This window comes from Dermacentor variabilis, unplaced genomic scaffold (genome assembly GCF_050947875.1).
Source record: "Dermacentor variabilis isolate Ectoservices unplaced genomic scaffold, ASM5094787v1 scaffold_12, whole genome shotgun sequence".
Lineage (NCBI taxonomy): Eukaryota > Metazoa > Arthropoda > Arachnida > Ixodida > Ixodidae > Dermacentor > Dermacentor variabilis.
The window spans coordinates 45,944,101-45,971,567 of record NW_027460280.1 but is presented as its reverse complement, the minus strand read 5'-3'; the positions used below and the strand labels follow the sequence as shown (position 1 = coordinate 45,971,567).

The following is a 27,467-nucleotide window of genomic DNA, read 5'->3' as shown; positions in this document are numbered from 1 at the left end:
TCCCCAGGCCTGGAATGAGAAAACCATGTGCACCATTCTGACATATTGCTGTAACTTGAGAACCTGTGCACATAACTGCATGAAATTTTGTAGTTGTACTAATGTTTTTGCTATGAGTCTATCCTGAAAATTTTATTAAGATATCTAAATAAACAAAAAAGTTAGTATCCGAGGGTAGCCTGCCCCCTTAAGTGCTCTGCATAAAGCGTGTAATTTATTATAGGGTTTTAAAAAATGTACATCACTACCGATTGCAGCGGCGCTGCTTCCCCAAGTTTTAAGCGGCCCCTTTCCAGTTGACATAGTTAGCCGAATTGACGTCTGTTGGGTGAACTATCTGGTTAGCTACCCAGGCGTGTCATCGATAATTTTTCCAACTATGGCGAACAAATGTTGTTGGTAATAGTTGGAATCTGGATAAATTTGTTTCTATGAGGGCGAATGAGAAAATCTTTGCCCCTATTTATTTTAGCCAAGTTACAGCTGTAGATGCGAAGCCAACATATCCATTCCCAGTGGTGGACCTTTCTTGGATTCGCCTGGTTTTATCAGCTGATAGCTCTGCGGCATGGCGCTGCTGTCAGTTCTTGAAGATGGCGATGTGTTCACACGTCCATGGCGTACGAGCAAAAAGTGTGATACGTTTTCCATGGAACAAGGGACGAACGCCCATTGAAATCCACAAGGAAATGCAGTCCATGTATGGGGAAAAGTGTCTTGCTTTGAGAAGTGTGAGGTGGTGGTGTGAGTTTGCAAGAGGGCCCTGAAGACTTGCATAACGATGCGTGTTCAGGGAGGCCGTGTGCGTCGCATTCTACCACAGGGGCAATTTAATGCTGCGATGGGACAAACGTCTCAACCGGTGTGGGGACTATGTGTAAAAATAGTGTAAGATATGAGGAAGAGTATGTATATTCGTAATTACCTGTATGTACCTTATTTTGACTAATAAAAAATACGGAAAAGACTTTCTGATTTGCCCTCGTAATGGACCCTTGTAATAGATGAATTAATGCTCTTTGTATAATGTTAGTTTATCTTTCTTTCCTTAAAACTGCTACTTCAATGCATTCCCCCACCCCCTTTGTTTTGTAGAGCACCTGACGAACCTTATCCAGGCAGCTAGAGAAAACTCGGTCAATTTCTACTATGCCCTGTCACCTGGTCTAGACATCACTTATTCTAGTTCAAAAGAAGTCTCCTGCCTCAAGAGGAAACTAGAGCAGGTATGGCATAGTACTCTGCACACATTATTTTCACTAATGCATTATAACATGGTGAGCGTTAGACACCGGGAAACAAAACTTGGTGTTACGCATTGTCTTTCTTTACTATGACATTGTGCAGGTGGCTCAGTTTGGGTGTGGTGCATTTGCACTCCTCTTTGATGACATTGAGCCAGAGATCAGCGAGACAGACAAAGAGGTGTTCCAGTCATTTGCACATGCCCAAGTGTCTGTCACCAATGAAGTCTACCAGGACCTGAACCACCCCAAGTTTATTTTTTGTCCAACAGGTGAGTTTCTGCTGTTTCTGTGTAAACAGCAGCAGCAATGGCGGCAATACCATGAAGGCCTTTGTGTTAGTGCATACCTCTGAGCAGCCAAGCAGAATTGAAAGCATATGCACACTCCTTGAAGCAGAAATGGCAGTGGTGGAACAGGTGCACCAACTGTGCGAAACTGTGCCGAGAGTGACCCTTTGTGTGATTCTGTGCCAAAATGGCATTTTAGTGGCAAATTGCACAGAGCCTTCGCCTAAGTATGCATACAAGCAAAACACTCTTTCCGTTGATGCTTCGCAGCTAGCAAAACTGAAATCAAAATCAACAGCACACTATCATCATCATCATCATCATAGAAGGATGCAGAGCGTCCATAGAGTTTCTCTCTGTAGTGAGAAACTCTATGGGCTCGTCGGAGATGTCCGGTTCATCATTTGCACATTTTTCTCTAACAGACGTACAATGTAGTGCCACTGTACCGTCTTGCTGGCGATTTATTTTGGTGTTCATTGAACCCGCGTGGTACCCGCGGAGTTTGCCGAAGTATCATCACCATTCATCATCATCATCATTTATTATTCCCTTAAGGGCCCCATGTGGGGTATTACATAAGGGGGAGGCAAAACAATAATACAAACATCGAATGAATAGTCATGTACAAAGCAAAAAAAGGCAACAACTGAAAAGACACTAAAAAGAACAGGTTTTTGCATAATTAGTTGCAAATATGGGTGGTTAGTAACTCTCGAAATTTTGAAGGGTTTCGCTCTACAACAATGGATTCTGGGAGCGAGTTCCATTGTTTTATTGCAGAGGGAAGGAAGGATTTGTTAAAAGCGTTTGTAGAACCATGAAGGCGTTGGATACATAAAGAATTGAATAGACGATGTGATGAGCAAATGGGTGGAAATAAAAGTGAGGAACGAAGGTCAGGAAAGTTATAATACAATTTATGGAATAGGCAGAGTTGCGAAAAAGGTTGTTGGAAAAAGGAGTTGCGATGCTGAAAGGGGTAGACTAATAGATAACTTTAAGTTAGTAATATATGTCAATGAGCACCTCACATTTGAAAACAAACGTTTGTTCAGCCGAGCTCTTGCTCTAAAGAAGCAGCATAAGTAGCAGTTCCTTTGGACAGACAACTGTCAGATTAAAGCACGCAAGACTGAAAATAGCAAAGTGTTTTTCATAAGCTCTGAGTCTGACCTCAGCGTCATCACTTAACCTGATTTGCGATTAGTCTGTGTGTTAAGCATCCAATCATTCCCTGAAACATGTCTTTGTTTTCACCTTCTGAAGCTACGTCACTGCTTAAATCTGTTGGTTGTTCATTGCTCCACTTCAATGCACGAAGTTTGCGTAAGAATCATGATAACATATCTTCATTCATTGACTCTCTTTCCCACACTTTTTCATTCATCTGCATAACTGAGACATGGCTTGGCCCGGCTGATAGCAATTTATACGGGTTCCGTGCCTATCAGGCTGAGTATTGTAACCGTGTTGCATATCAACATGGTGGTAGCGCGATTTTCGTCGCACCCCACATTAAATATAAACGTAGACTGGACCTTTCCATAGATCTATTTCACTGCGAAACTGTTTGGATCGAAACCGATGACTTGTCTTTTCCAAATTATTGTGGTGGAATTATTATTGGCTGTATTTACCGTTCTCCATCTTCTTCCATACCTGATTTCCTTCGTCATCTCAGCTTAGTTCTTCAAACAATTACTAGTGAAAACAAGCCTGTCCTAATTGTAGGTGATATAAATATTAACTTGCTCGATGTCGACAATAGTACTGTATGCGCTTATTCGGACTGTTTTTCTGGCTTTGGGCTTGAGCAATTAATAACTTCGGCCACCAGGATTTCCACTCAAGGAAGCAGCTCCCTCTTAGACCATGCCCTCACTAATATTTCGCCTTCACCAGAGTCTGGTGTAATTGACATAGACATATCAGATCATTACCCTGTATTCGTCACATTCAAATCTAACCCTCCTAGGTCAGATCCCTGTTATCTTACGTCTCGTCTTGATATCATAAATTTTGTTGATGCAATTGACAAAATTGACTGGACAGTTATAGCTACCAAACTAAATCCAGAAGAAGCGCTTCAGTTATTTTCCTCTTTACTTTTAAAAGCGGTTCATGCTAACACTGTCACTGTTAAGTGCAAAAAGAAATTTAAATTTCCGCATAATCCTTGGATCACTAATGGGCTACTTGTGAGCATGAGGAAAAAAGAAAACATGTATAGGAAGACTAAAAAACAGCCTTTCAATGTGAATTTAGCATTACGCTATAAGAAATATTGCAACATGTTGAGTAATTTATTGAAGAAATCTAAAAGACAATATTACGAAAATGAATTCATGAAAAATAAGTTTCATCCAAAAAAACAATGGCAACTCATCGAGTTTCTGAATGTACCACGTTCTGGCAGTTCCATTGAAAAAGTAATCTACAATAATATGACTATCACTGACCCGCCTATCATTGCTCGTGCGTTCAGTAATCACTTTTATGAAATTTATAATACTACCCATGTTCCTTCTGTTTATCATACGAGACGATGCGATAAATCTTTCTTTTTGTTTCCTGTAACATATGAAGAAGTCCTTACTGAGATTTTGAACTTAAAGGACACAAGTCCTGGTTTTGATGGAATTTCCGCATTTCATTTAAAGCTTGTTGCTCCGACTATTTCAGATGCTCTCAGTAACTTAATTAACCTTGTGTTCAAGACCGGTATATTCCCTAGAAGTCTAAAAAAAGCTAAAGTCATTCCTGTTCATAAAAAGGGTGACAAAGCTCAAGTCGCGAACTATCGTCCCATATGTATTTTACCTTCAATTAGTAAAGTTGTAGAAAAATTAATACATCGTCGTATTAACATTTACCTTAACAAATTTAGCTTGCTGAAACCCTGTCAGTTCGGTTTTCGTTCAGGAGGCTCGACTAACTTGGCCTTGCTAGCATTAACTGATTATATTCGACATTCACTTGATCTCGGATACTTTGTTGGCTCGGCCTTTTTAGACTTTACTAAAGCCTTTGATACAATAAACCACAAAGTTTTATTTACTAAACTGGAGTCTGTTGGCATTTCTGGTCCAGCTCTGAATTTATTAAAAAGTTATCTGTTTAATCGGGAATTAACAGTGTACGCAGGCGGGGCTTTCGCTGAAAGCAAAATTATTAACCAAGGAGTGCCTCAGGGCTCGATTTTAGGTCCACTATTATTTACCATTTATATAAATGATTTACCTGACTGCCTTAATTATACCCTACCTATATTATACGCCGACGATACGACTGTTGCCCTCTCGGATAAATCATTACTTTCGCTAACGTTGAAATTAAACAGTGATCTGTCAAAAATTACTGAATGGTGTAACGCCAATTTTCTAGTTATAAACCCTACGAAAACGCAATTCATGGTATTTAAGTCATCACAGAGACATTTACCTTGCTCTCCGACCATAACTCTGAATGGGCATGACATTCCTGCCTCCACTTGTGTTTCTTTCCTCGGCATCAAATTAGATCCCCACCTTAAGTTTACTAACCACATTGCACACATCAAACAAAAAACAGCATTTGGCATTAGAGCACTACTCAAATCACGTGCATTTTTTTCCAAAGAAGCATTATTATCGTTATACTTCGCTTTCATTCATAGCCATATCATTTATGGTATCGCTTCTTGGGGTAATACTTATCATTGTCATCTTTCCTCTATTCAGCACATTCAAAATCAGGCTATCCGCATTATAACGCGAAGCCATTTTTTCTCTAACGCCTCTTCACAACTGCGTACAAACCGCATTCTTCAAGTTACTGATTTGTTTAACTATCATTTAGCGATATTATTTTTCAAATTACTAAATCAACAAGTTTCTTACAACTTTGTTAGTTCTGATCTCCTTTTTAATCCCAATAACACAAGGTTTGCAGCACAAGGAAATTTCTTGTTACCTTTATGTCATACTAATTACGGAAAGATGGCTTCCTCTTTTTGCGCGCTTAAACTTTGGAACAGTCTTCCATATTCCATTAAGTTGTCAACTACCTTGTACTCTTTCAAATATGAGCTCAAGAATTATTTGCTGTCTGATTAATTTCCTACAATGTTATTTTGCTAATTAGAAGCTGTGGAATTACCATTGATTGTGCATCTTTCCTTTTGTTTTTTATGTGTGTCGTCACTGAGTTTCTTGGTTATATTTTGCTTATTTCATGACTTGTTTCTCTGCTCTGTATTCCGCTTTATTTTTTTTTTTGTATAACTTCTAAACCAAGGGTCCCGGTGCAGTCTCTGACTTTGGGACCCTTGTCTGTATACCATATTTTGTAACAAATTATTATGAACGAATAATAAACTGAAACTGAAACTGAAACTGAATGCTGATAGTGTTGTCATAATTCGATAAGATAAAGCAGGAGGCACGATTTTGAGTAGCTTCCAAAGTGTCAATCAAGTACTTTTGATGTGGATTCCAAATTGTAGACGCGTATTCTAATTTGGTACGGATGAAAATTTCATATGCTAGTTTACGAATCGATGGAGGAGACAAGGATAGGGATCTTTTAATACAGTTAAGGGATCTTGAAGCATCGGCTATTATTTGTTGAATGTGGTTCGACCAATTTAGTTTGTTAGTGATGATAACGCCAAGGTAGTGGTAACTGTAATTTGGATGTAGAGCGTTTACGTGATACATGCATTAACTTGCATTTGGAGACATTTAGTTCCATCATCCAGCGTGAGCACCACTTTCAATAGAATTTAGGTCATTTTGCAGAATGGATTGGTCAGTGTTAGTAGTGACACTACGGTAAATAACACAGTCATCGGCGAATAGACATATTGTGGATGATATGTCTGTTGGGAGGTCGTTAATGTATATTAGAAAAAGGAGTGGGCCGAGGACTGATCCCTATGGTACACCGGATATTACTTTGGTAGTATCTGAACAGCGACCGCCAACACAGGTGAACTGGAGGCGATCTGTCGGGAAGTAAAGGAAGTATCAGGAAGTAGGTAAAGTTTTCAATGCTTATGGGTGATAGTGGGGCTTTGCAATAGAGCCGCTGTGATCAGAATCGCATGTGGTGCATAGTTAAGAATGGTATTAGCGAATGTGGTACACGGCGAGAGCCACCACTTCGATGGGTTCCGCCATGTTCGTTAACGCAAAACGTTCCCTAATGTGCATGGCATGACATGAGTATATTGCAGACGTCATATTAAATGCAGGCGTACATACTCGATCAATCTTGCCTTTGCCCACAAGGCGTGACTGTCGCACTGTGTTGGATCCTGGGTTATTAAACACGCGTTTGTTGACGATCTGTCTGTGGTGCCTTCTCTGCGCCATATCGACAAACCCAGCCATAGTGCCCTGTGCGCGTTGTGGTGTGGAGGAGCGGCGCATCCTTTTCTGCCTCGCTTGCAGGATAAGCCTCTCGCAAATCAATCTTCACAACATATCGACTGTATCAGTTAGTACAATCGAATCTCAATAATTCAAACTCGAAGGAACTCGAAAATTCGTTCGAATTAAAAGAAGTTCGAATTAAAATGAGGACTTGTTCTTGAAGTACTTGTGCACCATAGTATGATGCACGAATGGTGCGAGCCTTGAAATATCGCGGTGTGCAAGCACACAGCGAGCAAGGACCCTGAAACTGCCCGTGCTGGCCAACGCTCGCTTCCCGATAATGGCAGAAAACGAAACTTCAGGGAGTGGGCTAAGCTGGCGCCGGGCCGGCGCGGAGACGCGCGTGTGCGGAGACCATCGAAGGTGAGGGAGTTAAGAGGCAGGGCGAGGGGTAGTTGCTAGGAGGGGCGGGAGGGAAGTGGATTTGCTTTCTTGCCAGCTTGATGGATGGTGCTAATTACCTCTGCCACCTAAGCCCTCATACTGCCACCTAAGACTGCCACGGCGGAGTTGCCGAGGTCGGACTGGGCCTCCGCCGCTGCTTCCTTCTGCGTGCTCGTGTGATTTTTCCTTCATCTGCTGGCAGATCAGCGCTGCGTTTACATCCTTCGTCCTGTGTTCTTAACGCGCCATGTCTTATGAAGATGACGAAGTCGTTGCCACTCATCATAATCATGTTGGTGCGGCATTGCTGCATGCAAAAGATAAGGAGAATGAAGTACTGAGTGTTGCCTTTGCGTCCTTGTATTCATGGTCTGTTTCGTTGTACAGAATAGGATGTGGCGCACTGTCTCCAACAACCTTTTCATCGGGATGTCTCTGTTTAGACTCGTCATTGTAAAAAAAAGTCAGTTTTTCTCAAAAGGCGAAGCATCGATTGTGATAGCAAATTATTGGACAGCTGCATGATCCAATGATAGTAGTTTTATTGGCCAAATAAACTTGAGAACATAGGCATACTAACTAAATTAACAAGCCGGTGTCACGTGCGCACAAGCAAACATGAACACATCTCACTCGATGACCACAGAAACTCACTGTCAAAACGCTGGAGTGAGGAAACGTGGCAGCAGCAACAAGTGAAGTGACATTCGTGCTGTCTATTGCCTCAATGAAAAGTGAGTGCTGAGAACACAAAGCATGCGCAAAGCTACGAACCATGGACATACCAAAACTCCGCCCGCAACGCAGATTTCTCTCAAGGTACGGCTGCACGACCATGCACAGCTGCCACATGTGCAGTTGCAGCCGGAATAGAACCCCCCCCGCCCTGCCTCTGGTGCCTCGCAACGTGGGGTGCCTCGTGCACAGTGGAAGATGGCGTGCTTCCTCCCCGCTCTATCTCTTTTGCGCGGGAGAGATTGAGCTGCGATTGTCGACTCCCCTCGCATGCTTTCACTCGCACATAGAGCGTAGGGTGCGCGGTGACAGTGTTATTGCCCTTGGATTTTATAGGGAACCTCTCGCGGCGTTGAGGTGTCTCTCCTAAGCTTTTCCTCTATGGCTGGGTCAGAGCAATGCTGGTCAGGGACGCCGCCACGTGATTTGGCGCGCTTCTGAGAGCATTGTTGGAGTGCGGTATGTTCGAATAAACCGTCGCTAATGCTTGCGCATTCGAATTACCAGGCGTTTTTGCCCATTGGAATACACGTAACTTTGACGGGACCACAGCATCAGTTCGAATAAACCAAAAGTTCGAATTAAGCATGTTTGAAATAACAAGATTCTACCGTACTTGCATCGTATATGGTAAGCACACGTGCGTTAGACCCAGCACCAAAAGTGCTTGCTGCTACGCCAAATTGGCTTTTTGCCTGCACCAGGACCTGCGCCAAAAGGTTCCGCCTGTTCCGCCACTACTGAAATGGCCACATTGCAATTAAAGCAGTCAGGTGAAAGGTTCTGTGACCAGCTGAAAAGCTGCTACGTTGGTAAAGCTTGTGTTTTCCTTAAAGTAGTCCTGAAGCACTTTTTATTGAAGTCGAGAAATACATTTCACACTCAAATACACAATATCAGAAATACTTTGCAGCAAAAAGTACTTCAATGCGTTCAGCAGAAGCAGAGTTATTGGCAGTTAAAGATCGCCTTTGATCCCGTTTGGGTTGCTCCCGATCCTTCTTCAATGCCTTGCACTGTGAAGGCTATGGTGGAGTGGGGTGGTGCCCACAATGCTTCACCTAGTGAATGTCACCATGGTGTGCAGTTCAAATTTGATTTTAGATAGTCACATAGATGCCACTGCTTAGGATTTTCGCACCTACAGCGTGCCAAACTTGGAGGTTATCCATTACCTTATGGTTAAGTTCACGATTTCAAATCCCTTTGCTGTGCTAAAGTGTACTAGATAGCTATGCGCACCGAATGACATAATTTGACAGCTACGTGCACCATTCTTGCACCGAATGACATGAGTAGCACATTTCCTTCCGGACAAACTTGATCTTTATGTTCGCTTATGCGAGTACGTCGGCAGCGCACACATCAGCTAAGTGATTTACGCTGACTCTGGACTTGCATTGGAAGGATTCCTAATGTAACGAGCTTTGACCATGATGGCGACACACCTGGAGGATGTGTAACTCGGGTAACCAACCACCTGTTCATCAGATGTTGGCGCTCGAGCCTCGGCTCAAGTCACCCACAGAGACCTATTGGAAAATGCTGTTGTTTTCAGCGAGCTGAGCGAGCAGGTTCATTGCAGCATCCCATGACTGCCATGCTATCTATGCTGCGCAGCAGACACAGCTACCTGTAACTGTAGTGGTTATGTTTACTACAGGGCTGCAGTGCGCGCTCACGCTTTGTGCTCCAGTCTGGCTGTACTATGCAGTGTGGACCAGCTTTGTCCTGCATCAGCTTGACGGACGGTTAGTAGCTACATCCAAATTGTGCATTTTGAAGTGCCGTCAATAGATCATTATGAAGTGATGTCTGCCAAGGAGTCTAGCCTGGAGCGGCCATGAGTGAGCGCGTGCTGGCAAGCGTATGTGTGGTCTGACCTTAAGGTTTGCTTGGTGTAATCTAGTTGTGTGTTCAGAATTAACGAAATTAGCAAAACCTGACTGCTATGACACTGATAAGCATAAGCAATAAGCACTGTGGCCAAAATTTCATTCCTATGTGGGCGGGTGCAGCCAAACGTTAGCAGACAATAGTCGGTGATAATATAATAGTGCTGCTTATAGTACAGTCATACCTTGATGTAACGAAGTTGTACTTGCAGCGAAAAACTTGGTTAAATTGCTAATTTCGTTAATTAGATGTTTTACAGATTCCGCATTAAAAGCAACTTCACAAATTCCCAGAGCATGCCAGATGGATAATATCTTCTTAGCAAGCATTTATAAACAGATTGCAAGGACGTCGGGTCATAATAGCGTGGTTATAAGCGCCATCGCATGCAGGGATGATCGCACTGAGAGCAATGTATCGACGTGGCTCACAGCGTATGAGATTTGTGTATGTGGTGGCACGCAGCGGCGTACCACCACATACACATACACCACATACACCACCACAATCTTGGACACCATAGCTTACCGCGTTTAGTGCTCGCACCAGGCACCCATTAAAAACAAAAGTATAAAAAGATACGAATATTGGTACTGAACCCCCCCCACACACACAATGCCGGTTTTTCCAGAAAAGTGGAGCATTGATGGCGATAGCAAAGAGACTACCCAAAGTAAGGTTTGTAGTTATATCGGTGTCACGCGCGCTCAAGCAAACAACAGATCTCGCTCTATGACCAGGAACCCGCACTCACAATGCGAGTGAGCGTTTCGTATTGTCTCAGAAACTTGAAATTACGCGACCGCCAACACTAGACGGCCGGGAACAACAAAATATGCGTGAAGGCACCATCCATTTCTGCTTGCTGCGGAGAGATTACTTCCAAGATCGATATGGCACGTGACCCACGCACGGATGCGCATGAGGAGGCACACGTTCCTGCCCCCGCCCCCCACCGCGTGCTTGATCACATTACCACGCGTTCACTCCCTCCCCATCCCTCTTGCACAGAAGGAATTGTCAGCTCTTCTGTTTCTCCGAGTTGTTTACCAATGAGACAAATGATTCAGTGGTGTTTACTGCTTTCTGCGTCCTGGTGCGCGCGTTTTGACAGCGGTTTTGTCGCTCGAACTTTTCATGCAGAAAGACACTTGAAATAACTTTTGCCTCGGCCAACATAATCTTTTGCTAGATTTACTAGCCATACAGGCTCCAAGTACATGATCAAAATGGTTGAAAACGTCGTTCAATTGAAAAAAAAAAAAATACAAGGTTTTCAATACAACTAAATCGGGAAATGAAAATTGTTCATTACATCACGAATTTCGTTATATCGAGGTTTAACTGTAGTACGCAATTCTTGTTGAAATTCGAAACACAAATTTTTGCCTACTTCAGCTTGCTTATTACATTGCATCAATAAATATACACAGTAACAGTAAGAAGCAGCACGTTGATCCAAACACCTTTCTTGATTGATGTCGGGTATTGGCCACTAGTAGCCACGTATAGGAATCTGCTACATGACAAAATATGGCAGCCCTCGAAAAAAGTGAGGAGAAGGCTTTTGTTGAATAGAGTGTGTTCGAGAAAAAAGTGACTTCGCACTTCGCAAGCGGAGTGCGAAGTTCACACGCTGCTCATGACTGCAACATTGCAGTCATAAGCATTGCATCATGACCCTTAACATACCGGAACTTTCAGTACGTCGTGCATACAGTCGCCTCTGCCTTTTCCACAAGATTTACCACAACCCGGTATTAAAAGCAAAACTACTTACTCGTCCTTCCTACTTTTCATCCCGCAGCGATCACCTTCATAAAGTTTTCGTGCCATCTTGTCGCACGAACGCGTACTATTACTCTTTTTTACCTCGCACCTGCAATGACTGGAACCACCTCCCCGCATCGGTCGCTACTATTGTAGACTCATCGGGGTTCAAGACTGCTGTTCTCCATGCCATCTAACAAATGTTTTATTCATTCATCTGCATTTTTTTTCTATGTATATGTACCACTCCTTTCTGTAGCGCCTACGGGCCTTGAAAGTATTTAAAATAAATAAATAAATAAATTTGGCTGAGATGTTCACTACAGCATATGCTATCCGTGGACTCTTGTTTTTCACCAAGGCCGTGGGGTGGTTCTGGACTTTTTTAAACTTTTAATGGTTGCGTTTGATGATCAATCTTTCAGTGCCTGTGACCCTGTTGTGGACATTTCTTTTACTCTGTGAATCACATTTGCTTTTTTCTCTCTCTCCCAGAATATTGTGCTGCCAGGGCTGTTCCAAATGTTCAGAATTCTGAGTACCTGAATACTATTGGCCTGAAGCTAATGCCTGGAATAGACATCATGTGGACAGGTAAGAGTACTGTTTTGAGCCACTGTAGTTGCTGCAGTATTCACCCTGCTCCTTGGTCCTGAAAATTGGGCCGAATATCTTCATGCGTCCCATTGCTACAGATTGGTGTAGAGCATTTATTTGCTTGATTGGATCCCTGTACCATCCTTGATTGATTTAGCCTCTGCTATAATCATCATAAACAGGTTGTGGAACATTTTTTTCGCGTTTTCCCAAAACAGCCTTTCTGGCGGTGCCACCGTTTTGGAGTGATATCTCTGGTTCTGCTTATCCTATCACAATAATTGTTTGTTTGTCAGAAAGGTATGCAAATAGAAATTGCAGTGGGCACGTTATGTAGGCAAATATTGTGATAGAAATATTAAAGTAATCATTTGTCCTGGGTGTTACTATGGGTGCATACTTTATACAGTTTGACATGCTGTAACCTTGGTTCAAATCAGTCTAGAGTATTCATTCTTGTACCACTGCGTACTCCGATTACTCAATATCATTTTTATAAGTCATTGTACATTACATCATATAGTATAGTTTAGTAAAAGTCTACCTCTAAGCAAGTTATGAATCTTAAATTTCTAGAAAGATATTTACTATGCAGCAAAACTGAACGTACATTTTCAATTAGCACATGGAAGTACATAAACTACGCATGTTTCATCAATATCTACTCGTGAATAAAACAAAAAATTAATTGGTGCAGAGTCTCCCCTTAAAGGCTTTAATACTACATGGGTTTGTTATAGTTCATTACGCTCAGTGGTAGCTCAGTGGCTGCAAGGTTGTGCTGCTGATTATTAGTTTGTAGCTTTGTGATCCTATTATAATGTGGATGAAATGTAAAAACATTTCTGTACTGAGATTTTGGTACTGAGGTTTCAATGCAGAGCCCTCCACTATCGCATCTTCCATACCTTAGTTACAGCTTTGGTATGTAAGATCCCATCAGTTGCTGGATTTGTGAACCATCTTGGCACTAAAGTGCTGTATTCCTGACTAAACGATTTTGTAAACACCGTGGTCATTTCATTGTCTTGTTGTCTATCTTCTTCCCATCTCACATTTGTTTGCGATTTCCTGTCGCTTTTCACACTTGTGTATGCATAAAAAGCTTTGCCTGTTCCTCTCTTTTTAAAATATTTTTCCCCATTTCTTTTATTTTTCAGGGAACAAAGTGATTTCAAAAACAATAACAGTCCAGTCTATTCAGGAGCTCACTGAAGTGCTGCGTCGGCCCCCAGTGATATGGGACAACCTACACGCAAATGACTATGACCAGAAACGTTTATTCTTGGGACCATATAATGGCCGGTCAACAGACTTGGTGCCTCATCTGCGTGGGGTCTTGTCCAACCCCAATTGCGAGTATGAGGCCAACTTTGTCCCAGTTCACACGTTAGCCCAGTGGAGCAAATGCAGCAGTGATGGCAAGACAGATCTGAGTGAGCCTGTTCTTTTTTTTTTAATTCTTAGTAAAATTGCTTGCAGTGAATTGTTTGCCTGCATGTGCACACCATTTGTCTGGAGCTATGATGATATACTCTTGCTGATAAAACTGTATTGGTCTTTTTGGTACTTAGCAGTGGCGCCTCCTACTGATTATCAGTAGCATTGGAAAAGAAGGTTGTGGAGGAGGGGAGGTGGCAGGAGGCTTGTTATTACGTAATCCTGCAGTATAACTGTTCTAGCTGACATTGGCATGACAAAGCAAATGACTGCCTCTCTCCCCACCTCCAGATGCTTCCAGCCCCCATAGGATCACATACAGTAGTATTGACATTTATGCTGTGAATGGGCTGTCTTAGAAGTAACTAGAAGTCATGGAACTCTTAAGGTGCGTATGCACTAGCAGAAAGACGTGGTCGGCGCGCCAGTGGCGGCATAACTCAGCGGTGGCCACACCAACTGGTGGCGAGCCGCTGCACCAGTCATGGGGACAGCATGAAAATCTCGCCTCCTCTCATTTACTCTGCATGTAGGTGCGAGATGTCTCATGCTTTTTCCTTTGTCTGCTGACAGATTGGCACTATGTTTACGTTATTCGTTCTTTACACTAGTTATGTGTTATGAGGGTGACGTTGTCACTAATCATAATCATGTTGGTGTGCTCCCTTCTTTTGCCCCATCGTTGCATTCAGAAGAGAAGAAGAATGACATACTGGGTGTTGCCTCCATGTCCTTGTATTCAGGCTCCGTCTTCTCGTACAGAATCTGATATCGCGCACTGTCTCAAAAACCTTTCCATTGGGACGTCTCGGTTTAGACTCGTCATTGTAAAAAACAATCGCATACCATGACAATAAAAAAAAGCGCGAGCGAGAGCTGACGAGAGCAGATGGTAGTACGAAACAAGTGTGCTGGCTGATACCACATATGAGTACAAATCGAGCGGTCAGGCGAGTCTGCATGAAACCAGTTTCCCCGCCGCCCGTCACTGAAGGGGCCTCTCTCATTGGTCTCCGGTGTTCGCGGCTCGCTTGCTGCCGCAGGAAGCCACGAAAAATCAGTCCAGGACCAATCCAGCCCGCGGCACGAAAAAGTTGCCGCGAGGCAGCTTTCACGGCGCATGTTTTTCTGCTAGTTTGTATGCACCTTTATGAAGCAACTTATTTTGCAAGATACAGAAAGGAGAAGAGTACACTGTCATATCTACTCTTATCATATTCAAGGCTGTGTCTCAAGGAGCACAGTAGTCATGATGGCTCTGCTCTTCGATGTGGGGCCACAGACATTTAGTGACTTATACCCTTGCTGCATGTGCAAATAAGATGGTTTTAAGTGCATAATGCTGTGGGATGTAATGCTATTAGTCTTATGCCTCGTGCAAAAGCGATTAGACATCATTGTTTGCATGATTGATTTATCTAGTTTCATAGCATTCTTTTTACTTTAACCTGACACTATGTAATCATGAATATCATGGTTCATGGATATCATTTAGTATACTTACAGCCACAGTAAACATTATCTTTAATCTAATTTGCAACCTCGCAGAATGCTTTCTTTCCCTCAACATTAACTCTGAATGGCATCTTCTTATATGGTACAATGCTGCATCAAACAATTTATAAATTTTGGTGCGCATATAAGTCTGTACAGGTGTAAACATTTGACATAGTAACAAATTCTTGCCACCAGACGTCTTCCTACTGCTGCCTACTGCTTGATGATGACAGCAGATGACTGCCTACAGCTTGTGAGCAATAAGAAATACATAACTTGCATATTAATATTCTAAGAAGAAGAGAAAGTACCATAAAATTCCAAGCAAACGCATCCCCCCTATGTTGAAAGATAATCCAAGAAAGTTTAAATGGGGGGGGGGGGGGGGCTTGCTCGGTTGCGAAGCGAAATTCAAGGGTTGTCGGCCCTGGATCTAGGGGGCCAACGAGCTAGGCCCATCCGTCTCGCCTGGCTTGCTTGTTCGCTTCCGTTGGCGTCTATAAAATCAAATGTATTGCAATTTAATACCGGTGTCACACATACACTTCTGATCGCGATTGGCACCGATGCGAATCTAAAATTTTAACTGCAATTGGCTCTCCCACGCATTTTGTGCAAAGGAGCCATTCACGACCGAGAAATTTAATCCGGATCGTACTTGATCGCGATCAAAAGTGTGCCGTGTGACACCCGTATAAACGCAACATAATTGTGTACACGTAGTGCTGACGAACATAGACGCTTTATTACGAGCTGCATGCAATCATGTTGCAAGCGCCACTAGTCTCTTATTCGATTGCCCAGCAAGCTAGGGCTGCCGGCTCCTAGTCATTGGCGGCTGTCAACGGAGCCAACACAGCAGACGTGGCCATGTGGAAACGCGTCTACGATGTTCAGATAGTTGTGTTTATATTGGCATCTTTTGTTTAAAACAAGAGAACTGTGCAAACTCGTTTGTTTTCACTGTCTTTGCGAAGTCATTCCAAGCGTCCATGCAGGGGTGCCAGTTCGCTGCTCGCTCATTCGTACCATGTGTCCCGAATCGTCGTATGCTGCAAGTCGGACTCCGACGCGTGCCTATTGCACACAAGATCGCAGCCTGTGTCTTGCCCTATGTGACACTTCGCATGTTTGACCAAAATGGGGACTGACGAAGGCTGTGGCTATGCAGATACAGGGAAACCTTGTTACTACGAACACCGCATTAACAAAATTTTCAAATTAACAAACTGTTCTGAATTCCCCTGCTGACTTCTTATAGTTTCAATGTAAAAATATTTCAGTACTACGAACTTCAGGATAACAAACTTTTCAGAATAACGATCGTTATTCAGTTTCTCTGTGATGTTAGCAATGCCTTAGTACTACGAACTAATATTCCAAAATCTGGGGATTCTTAGATTATCGTGTGTCCTTCACGGCAGCTGAAACAGTAGACTAGCAGATGTTGCAGCGCATGGTTCGGAAAACCTGAGACTGTGCCCGAGAAAAAAAGAATGCAGGCGAGCGGAGATGAGGGCGTATCAGGTTTTGCGAGCGCATGCTCTACCCAGAAAAGTGTTGCCTAGCAACGGAGGCACATCTCTTTCTTCTTTCATCCTTCTTTCTGCACACACCTCTTTCGTGCTTCTTTCTGCGGCTGTACTAGCTTCATGTGCGGTAAAATGTAACCTCCGTACTCGTGGGGATGCCACACGGTCGCACTTTGCAATTTCCAGACGGTGTCATTTATGCCCACTTCCGATTCGGCATAGTTCAGGTGTCCGCCTCGAGCGATACAGTTGTGGTGTCCATGGCAAGAAATTCGAAAAATAAACAAAAAGATAGAAAACATTGCGCTTTGGAGGAGACGTGGAGCTACCTGTTGTTAGTAGTTATCTCGGTATCAGCATCTGCTTTGCATGCGCCACTTATTATATGATGCTTCAGTAGTGCGTGGCCGCTGAATCTATCGAAAATAGCAATAGTGCGTGTCGAGAGCCAACAGTGTCGCTTTTGTGGATAGCTCATATGATGACAACTTAGGTACTGATGGGTTAATCGATGGAATGGTTAATTTCAGGGCTTTCACTATAACGATCTTTCAGAATCACGAACAATTTACTGTGGTCCCCTGACGTTTGTTATATCGAGATTTCACTGCACCTGGTACAGTACCTGGCTATGGTGAACTATCGGGCATCGGCAGAAGTGCGTCTAAGCAATAAATTTTGTTCGCACTAAATTGCGTCATTTTATGTAATTGAATATGCATTTTTGTAAAAAGTTGACAAGAAAACTGTAGCTTAGCTGTCAGGTGAAAATGCATGAAGCAGTGAACAGGTTGAAGAAAGGGAGGGGGCTCTTTCTCGGTAGTTGGCTCCAATTTCAAATCACTCGAAAGGGGAGGCGGGCGCTTGCACAAGTAGGGGTGCTTGCTTGGAATTTTACGTTAAATTAAAAGTTAAAACTAAAATTCGTTATGGTTTCACCAAGTATGTTGTACGCTACAAATTAGCCTGTGGTTTTGTTTTTGAACAGTACAAAGTAGAGCCATGATTCGTTTAGCAATAGGTAGAGAAGTGGGTGGGGTTGCATAAAAACATAAAATGAAAAATGCTATTTTTTTTGCAGAAAACCGGTATTTCAAAAGTGTCCTCATAGCTTTTAAGCTACTTGGGGCATCAGGTTTCTAATATTCACTCGAACCTTGTTATAACGAAACAGGATATGACGAAATAATGGATATAACTAAGTAAATGAAATTCCCCTTGTAATTCTAATAATGATTGGTGTTAAAATTGAAAGCTTGTTTAAATGAAGTGAAATTGCCCTGCCAATGGATATAAAAAGCTAGATTCGTCTCCGAAACCAAAAAATACCGAACTGTTGCCCACTAAATGCATCGCTTTACATGGGGTTCAGCATTCATTCACCGCGGCAGTTCAAAATTCCCTCTTGCTCACGTCGAATACGCCATTGAGGCAAACTGGTCTTTCTCACTGCCGCGCAAAGCTGTGCACAAACAGTATCGCACTTCTCCACTGACCTCTCTCTTGCATGTGCCTGGCTGCATGAGCCGTGCCATGGCTATACGCAGCCGTGCGAACGATTGCTTAATTCGCTTCTGCTGCGCAGTTCAGCTGGGCATCGCCTCCGAGATCTTCCTGGCGAAATCTCATGGGTCCCGTGCGAGTTGCACCATACTGCGCGGCTAAGCATGGCAGTGCGAAGGATTAGTGCATTCACTTCTCTCTTTCTCTATGGCGCGCCGCGCAGGCAGCTCCAGCTGGACCTGGCCTTCGAGATCTCCCTGGCGCAGTTTTGGGGGTCGTGCCCAAGCTGTGCATTCACTTCTCAATGCGGCTCGCCGCGCAGGCTGGCAGCTGGGCATGGCCTCCTAGATCGCATTGCCAGTGGAGCAATCTCGGAAGCTACGAGCTGACCCAGCCAAGTTCTCTTGCCTCGTCGATCACATAGCAGAGCAATGTGTTGTGTGCCACATGCTGCTCGGCCGCGATGAGCCAAGTGGAAAGCAGATGCAAATGGCCATCACAGTGGAACAGAAAGCAGGTGTCTAAAGGCTGTCTGGTGCCAAGTAATTCATAATGTGAAGTTTATTTTTTTCTTTCTTTGTTACAGACAGAGGAATCAAGAGCTAAAGGCCATGTGGCCTGACACACGCCGGAGATTCTTGCGTTGTTTTATTCAAAGTTCATCGCATGTGCGGCCATGTAGCGGTACCGCGGCCTGCAATGCCATCTTCTTATTTCAATGTTTACAATTGCACACCCCATTGGGCATATATTGCAGTAAATGGCAATAATGGATACAACGAAGTAACAGATATAACAAAGTAATTTTGGCTCCCCTTTCAACTTCGTTATAACGAGGTTCGAGTTTCATTGTTTGAATTACTATGGCAAGGATATTGATCTGCACTGCACTGCATTTAGAAGTTAAGTAGGACTTTTTTTTTACCTTACCATAAAAGTATGCTGCATCATCAGCGAAGCCAACTTATAATAAACTTGGCCATCACAAAACGAAGTTTATAATTTTTTGTTTCCGACTGGTCACAGTAAAGCTAGAGCCCTAGAGATAAGGCAACAACTCTGATATGAAAATGTTTCTCTTCAGACTTGACTGTAATTTCTAGATGATCTAAAGCAAATGCCAAGAGTGCTGCTGCAGACAGTTGCTTTGGGCAGGTTATGTAAGTGCTGCAGTTGACAGATTTAAATGAGGTAAAACGTAACACCCCTAACTTTATGGCTATGTAATTGATAAAAATGGAGCAAAACTAGAAACTGCTAACCACCTGACTACACAATAGTCAGCTTTTGTATTGCCACTGTGGAGATGCTGGCCAGAAAGAGCTTGTCATGCCCACCTTACTAATCCATTGCTAAGTGGACTAAAAATTACGGAGGCAATGGGCATGTATAGTAGAAGTTTGCACACCTGTGTGTGTAATGGAGCTTGTTCGTTTGTACCAGCAGGATCATAAGTTGGAATATGTTCGTTCTGAGACATAATACTATTTCCTCAGGGCAAACTATGTTAACCATGCCATTGCTGGTCTTAATAAACAAAGGATTTTAAGTAGACTTTCTATATTGCTTGCTGTTTCGAAGATTACGTTTTCAGATTAATGGGGCAAAATTCAATTTCAGCAGCTTATATTTCCTTCAGGTGCCGATTAATTCTGGAGATTAAAAATTTAGTTTCAGCACATTTTCTATGCATATCATAAAGTGTGCAGCAGAAAAATGAATTAGAAATTTTCAGTTTTCCTTGGAGTTTTGTCAGGTTTAAAAAAAATCTGAACTCCATGTGAGTACTCTTAACAGCTCAGTACTCTCCATGTCTGATATCAGAGTGTTAACTGTTTGATGTGTAGTGCACACATGGAAAACACCGATTTTGTCAGTTGAAAAATCATGCCTGATGTAAAACATTATGAAAAACAATGAAAAAAATGAACTCTCTACATGTCGATGTATTGTCACTGAGAAACCCCCTGTTGTCTACCTTCCAACTCGTTTTACTAAAACAATTTACACATTTTCTTTTTTCAAACTTGCAGCACAATTTCAGTGAGAAGTATTTTAAGATGTATGCAACATGTTTTAAATGTTGGCATTTTCACTGGTGCTTTTGCTTTTGATGGGCAATATTGGCACACACAATTGTGCACACAGCACCTGAACGGGATATATTCGGTGCATAGTAGTGCCTCTCTGTCATGTGGACCAATATTGAGTGGAGCATGTTTGTTTCAGATGAGTCTGTGAGTGCAGATATCCGCCTTGAAACTGAGGGTGAGACAGAAGAAATGACCTCGCACTTGGAACCACATGCATACCACCCACGCAAAGCGCTGCGAGCAGCACTTGTTGACTGGTTGCCCGAGTTCTACCGGACCAAGAGTGCATATGGACGGCTTCTGTCTGGTGCCTTTCTGGCTGGTGGAGGCACACCAACCCCGCCAGGTGGCAATGCCAGTACCAGTGCCCCTGTAGCAAGTAGCGGCAATATTGATGAGGCGTCTGCATTCCAGCCACTGTCAAGTGAGTTGGTTAACTCACTTGTACAGCTGCCTTCGACTCCACTGGAGCCCATGGACTGCCACTCGTCCAGTGAAGCCATGCAAACAGAAGAGCCAATAGATGACACACGGCAGTTGACATTGGAAGACCTTGCCCTTCTGGTGGACCTGTTCTATTTGCCTTTCGAGCATGGAAACCAGGGAATTGCTTTCCTGCAAGAATTCCACTGGCTCCGTGTCAATGGCCATGTTGTATGGGAGCGCTGCAAGCATGGAAATGCAGATTCTGAAGCAGGGCTGGCTGAGCTCGAGGAGTGGCGCAAGCGGGCATCTAAGTTTGACCAAATGACACAAGCTGTTGGACGGCTGTTTGGACGACTAACATTTGTGCCCAACCGAGCCTTGCTATATGACCTGTACCCATACCTCTGGGACATCAAGGGTGTCATCTCATTGCTCAACTCGTATGTCAAATGGATAGGTGAGTGAGTCATTGAAGCGATGTGCTACAGGCCTAGTTTGTCTTCTGAAGGTACAGAGAACATTTATTGAAGTCCTGGTGGCAGCAGGCATGGGTGTGGCTAGATATAATTCGCAGGGCAATGTTTGTACAAAAAGAACTTTAATTTTAAATTTAATTTTAAATTTTAAATTTAAGTTTTGTTCTGTGTTAACGGACCAAGTCTGGCAGCTTGTATTTATGACTGTTAAATGATTAATCGATTCTGTTCTGCATCTACCCATTGTTTCTAGCATGCGCTTGTTACATGCTGAGTAACTTGCTGGCTGTTATGACCCTCGCTCTGGGGAGGAATGCAGCCTCTCTGTCCTGCTTGTGCTGCCTCAATACTGGTTGACTGGTGCTGCGATGGAGGAGTTTTGCCTGGACAGACGTGGCCCCTGCTGCTCTAACCCAAGTCTCCTCTCTTGTCTCTTCATGTTCTGCCTAGCTCTGGGAGACGTGCCGTGCTCTTCTCCATTGGGCTTTGCCTCGCCTTCATTCTCATGTACGCACCCGGTGATTCTTCTCTTTCTTCTTGTCCATGTGGTGTTCATTTCGAGCGAGGCAGTTAATCACATTGACCTCAGACCTTTGGTCTATGGTCCACTTCCATTGGTCCTCAGGTGAAATGACATGCATTCCCTTCTTCTTAGGTCTATGATTGACACTACTTTGGCACACTCACCAGGCAGCTTCTGTAGCCATTGGTTGCCATGTGTTCCCCACCCCAACTTGTTTTTGTGTGCAGTGCTTTTCGAGCAGTAGTGCCAGCTGTTCTTATGTCCAACATGGAACAGCATGCCAGCCATGCTGTTCACTTGCATCCAAAAGTGGGCAGAAGGGCTGTGCAGCGAGTGCTTTTGTTACTATTGTATAGGTGCATAAGAGTATACCAGAGAACTTTAGGGGTCATGATTGCAACTCTATTCACAAGAAAAATGTATCTTTGATAAATGGTACGGGAAGTCCATCATGATTGTTTGGCCTCTGTTAGAACGTTAGCTATGATCCTTAAAGTGCCTTTGGTTGAATGTGCACATTGTCATTTGTTTACATGGTATGATTGCATATTTTTGAGCAGTACCACCTCCTGTCTGCATTAAAGTGGTAAGGTTGCTTCTTCATATCTTGTAAGTTTCCTTTACTCGTTATTGTCTTTATACTTTTCTGCACTCCAAAAAATTAGGCCAAAAGATTTGTATGAGTTGGGAAACCTATGCTCATTTGTGCTTGCAGTCCAAACCTTCACACCATAAATGGCTATATCAACACTCGAGCATTTGCAGTATAATAGGAATTCTGTGCTGGAGGCTGTATTTGAGTTTCAATAAAGGGGCATCCATAGCTATTGTACATCTGCTGCCCATTTTGTGGCTCACAAGAATCATGCCAGATTAATGTTCTGCTAATGTGTACTGTGTTTCGTCACACGAACAAGACTGCCAGACTAAGTCTGAATTCTGTGGTTATTTTCTGTAACTATTGACCAAAAAGTAATTGGCTATGCAATAGTAGCAAAGGTATAACACAGACCTGTATAGAGCATTGCCAACCTATACTAGTGGAAGATAATTGGGTGCTTTACCCCAGATCCCCCACTACAGTGTGTCTCATAGCCCAAATCTTGCTTTGGAATGTAAAGATCCATCAGTTATTAGTGCATCTAAAAAATTAGCTGCTTCCATGTATTATCTTTTTCCAGTTGATTTGTTCATAACCCATTTTTGTTAAATTGGAGCAGCTTCAAAGTTTGGTATATATTTTCACACATATTTGCAGCCACTCCATGTTTGCCAAGTACAGTTTTTTTCTTCTAGTGAGGACCTTGCTCTGGAATTAATGAGAACAGTAAACAAAAGTAACACTGAGAAAGATCAGACCTTTAAGGTATATATTCTGGATACCTTAGTAAGGAAAGATTTAACTGAAACGCGCATTAAAAGCAAGGCAAACATTCTCGACAGAGAACAGCTACTGACTGAGCCTTTGGAACTGGTGAAGTGTCCTGGATTCTTGAGTTGATTAAATTAACCATGTGATAAGCAATTCACTAATTGGAGTATAAAGTAATGCTTTTATAACAAGCTGAGAACATTTGTGTCTCCTGTATTTTCTTTGGCAATATCAGCCTTGCGCTCTTTCGAAAAAGGTGTGTGCACTTTTTCCGCATAACAGTATGTTGTACTGTGACATGTGCCATCATTCCTTAGCCCAGTGAGATAAGCTTTCTCTAGGGTGCTGGATAGTTGCAAAGTGGGATAGTTCCAGTGTGCAGTTGTGGGTCAATTAACACAGATTGCACTAACAGGGAACTGCTTTTGCTTCCTGTTTGCCTCATTGTGTGTGGGTCTGCGTGTACATGTATCCGTGTGTAGGCGCGTATGTGTGTTGCTCTGCCGTGCTTTGCTGCAATGTTTGGACAGGCTGAGGGAATCTTGTCGTTCCTTAGCTGCCATTGTTGTGCACATAAAGTAACTCCACCATGCTTTTCTTGCATTGTACAGGGTTCTCAAAGGGCTACAAGGAAGCATTTATCAGTGGCGAGCAAGAACCTTGGCTCTTTCGGGGTGGGTTGACAGCTGAGCTACAGGTACGTCTATTTTGGAAATGTTTTGTATTTGCTTTAACTCTGCATGGTGTGTTTTCTGTTCAGATTTGAAAACTGTTGTGTTACTATTCTTTCAGAGCAGTATGGCCTCATACTTTGCAAGTTATAATACTGTCATATTTAGCGACGCTGAAACACAGTAGCCAAAACTTTGAATCACGAAATTAACTCTTTATTTAACGAATATTTGCCCAGAAAACGGGTTGCACTCAAAGCATAATGATAGTGGTGACCAGAGTCTGTGATTGTCAAAAATCTGATGTGCGAGTCAAACGCATGGGCTTTTATACATGACTTGTAGAAGGTACCGGCGTAATTGCTGGTGCCCACGTGCATTTTAGAAAGTACTGCACAATTCATGTCGTGTGTACAATCTTATTACACAATGTTCGGTGACAGCATACAGAACAGATAGAATCAATGATAACATTCGAGTAAGTTGCAATCATTAAGGCACGTCTTGCACCGAGCGATAACTTTAGGTTGTTAGTGAGTGAAATGCAGTACCAGAGAAAAGCATAAATAAGTACACGTCAGTGCCCTCCTCTTAAATAGCATCGTCCCCATGCTACAAACATGAGAGCAAAAAACTGAAGCACACAGAAAAGCAACAAAGAAATGAAGTCCCAAAGTTCATCAGCAGGCGTAGAAATGCTTACGGTTGACCACATGGGCAACTTCAGGTCCGTTGCTGGTCTTAATTAAACAAAAGATTGTAAGTGGGCTCTCAGTATTGCTTACCATTTTTAAGGTTAGTCTGCAGATCTAAGCCTAATGCTCATGGGGTGAATTTCAAATTCAGTAGCTTATATTTCCTTCAGGCACCAATTAATTCTGCTGATTCAAAATTTAGTTTCAGCACATTTGCTATGCAAATCATAATAAATGTACAACAGAAGAATGAATTTTGAATTTTTCTTGCAGTTTTGTCAAATTTTAAATATGTGAACTTCATACGAGTACTTAATAGGTCGTTCGCAGTGCCGTTGTGATTGTTAAATGCCATCTGGAATGACCTCATAGTCCAGTGTGCCAATATGTCTGATGAACTTGTAGGGTCTGAAATAGCATTGCAAAAGTTTCTCACTAAGTCCTTGTCAGCATATCGGGATCCAAACACAGTCACTGGGCTGGTATTCCACATAGCATCGTCGTAGATTGTAATGCTGGCTGTTGGTTGGTCCTCTGCTCATTCTTGATGCGCAAGGGGGCGAGCTTTCGGGCTTCTTCAGCGTACTGGAGATAGGCCGTGACATTGAGGTTATCTTCCTCAGTGACGTGCAGTAGCATGGTGTCGAGGGTTGTTGGTTTCCTTCCGTAAACCAGCTTGAATGGCTTGATCTGCGTTGTTTCTTGCACCTCCATGTTATAAGCGAAGGTTACACACTGAAGGACCATATCCCAGGACTTGTGTTCGATGGCGATGTAAATGGATAACTTGTCAGCGAGGGTCTTATTCAGGCACTCGGTAAGGCCATTCATCTGTGGGTGGTAAACAGTTGTCCTGCGGTGACTTGTCTGGCTGTATTGCAGGATGGCTTGAGTAAGCTCTGCTGTAAAAGCAGTTCCTCTGTTGGTGATCAAGACTTCTGGAGCACCACGTCATAACAGGATGCTCTCGTATAAAGAATTTCTCCGCTTCGGCTGCAGTACCTTTGGGTAGGGCTTTCATTTCCGCGTAGCGGGTAACGTAGTCAGTAGCCGTGATGATCCACTTATTCCCCTATGTTGAAGTCAGAAATGGCCTCAACAAGTACATTCCGATCTGTTGAAATGGTCAGCAAGGTGGTTGGATCGGCTGCAGCAATCTCGCTGGCCTTGTTTGTGGTGTCTTGCATTGCTGGCAGCCTCGGCATGTCCTGATGTTGTGGGCAACGTTGGCGGCCAGGCATGGCCACTAATACTTTTCTTGTATCCTTAATAGTGTGCGGGAGAACCTGAGGTTCACAGCAGTCTGATCGTCATGTAGGGTATGCAGTACCTCTGGGTGCAGTGCTGAGGGAACAATAAGAAGGCAGTTGGCATGGACTGGTGAGTTCTGCTTTATGAGTACATCATTTTGCCTGGAAAGTGAAGACAATCCTCACCTAAATGCCCTAGGGGCAATGTTGGTGTTGCCTTCCAATGACTTGACGAGGTTTTTAAGCTCTGGACCTGCTTGTTGCTGTTCAGCGAAGTCTTCCGTGCTTATTGTTCACAGAAAGGCGGCATCGGCATCTTGCGATGGCGCGTCAATAGGGGCGCGTGATGGCAGTGAGCATCAGAGTGCTTCTGCCCCGACGTGTAGATGACAGCGATGTCAAATTCCTGGAGTCCGAGACTGCATCTCGCGAAGTGTCCCGCAGGGTCTTTTAAACTTGCCATCCAACATAAGGCATGGTGGTCACTTACAACTTTGAAGGGCCTGCCATATAGGCAAGGGTGGAATTTCGTGGTAGCTCAAATGATGGAAAGGCATTCTTTTTTTGTCGTAAAATAATTGGCCTCTGCTCTTGATAGTGACCGGCTGGCATAAGCAATGACCCTTTCAAATCAGTCATTTCTTTGGACTAGGATGCGCGGCGGCCGCATTTCGATGGGGGCGAAATGCGAAAACACCCGTGTACTTAGATTTAGGTGCACGTTAAAGAACCCCAGGGGGTCTAAATTTCCGGAGTCCTCGACTACGGCGTGCCTCATAATCGGAAAGTGCTTTTGGCACGTTAAACCCCATAATTATTTTTTTTGACTAGGATGCTGCCGAGGCCTAGGTGACTTGCATTGGTGTGGATTTTGGTGTTGGCGAGTACTGGTGGTGACTGCAAGCGTCGTCTAAGCTTTTCGATTTGCAGCGTTTCCCACTCGAACTCGACGTCATTTTTAAGTATGTCAACGGCTTGGCAATGCGCGAAAAGCTTTTCTTTGACGAAGCGCCTGCAATAAGCGCACAAGCCAAGGAATCTGTGCACTTCCTTCTTGTTGGCACGCTGTGGAAAGTCAGCGATGGCAGATGTCTTATGCGAATCAGGACGCACTCCAGATCTGCTGATGACGTGGCCCAGGAACAGAAGCTCCCCGTAGGCAAAGCGACACTTCTCCGGCTTCAGAGTGAACCCTGATGTCTTGATAGCCTCTAGTACTGTCCCAAGCCGATCCTCGAAATTAGACGAGAAGTAGACGAGATAGGTCTGCCACTTCAACCTTGCTAATACCGTGGCCATCACACGTTAAAATGTTGCATGTGCCAAGTACAGTCCGAATGGCATGTTGAACTCGTAGAGGCTGTCCGACGTGATGAAAGCGGTCTTCTCACAATCCCTCTCAACTTCTTTTTGCCAGTAGCAAGTCTTGAGATCCATCAATGAGAAATATTGAGTGTTGCAGAGCCGGTCCAATGCCTCATCTATCCATGGGAGCGAGTGTACGTCCTTCATGCTTTTGTTCAGCCGACGATAATCTACGCAGAAATGCAGAGTTCCAACCTTTTCCTTCACCAAAACTACAGGAGATTGCCCACGGGCTCATCAAAAACTGGATGATTTCATCATGTAGCATTTCATTGATTTATTGCATTC

The 27,467-nt window shown here is 43.4% G+C and overlaps 1 protein-coding gene across 3 annotated transcripts in view; it reads left to right on the top strand.

The window, feature by feature from the left end:
• Positions 1-27,467, top strand: part of Oga (O-GlcNAcase) — a 131,303-nt gene that overhangs the window by 17,336 nt on the left and 86,500 nt on the right. For 2 of the 3 annotated variants that reach the window (XM_075676799.1, XM_075676801.1), the window contains exons 4-10: positions 1,096-1,226; positions 1,348-1,516; positions 12,235-12,333; positions 13,497-13,772; positions 20,538-21,284; positions 21,754-21,810; positions 23,810-23,895. In XM_075676799.1, coding sequence (XP_075532914.1) covers positions 1,096-1,226; positions 1,348-1,516; positions 12,235-12,333; positions 13,497-13,772; positions 20,538-21,284; positions 21,754-21,810; positions 23,810-23,895 — 1,565 coding nt within the window. The remainder of the gene's footprint in view (positions 1-1,095; positions 1,227-1,347; positions 1,517-12,234; positions 12,334-13,496; positions 13,773-20,537; positions 21,285-21,753; positions 21,811-23,809; positions 23,896-27,467) is intronic. The other variant, XM_075676800.1, reaches the window with a different exon arrangement.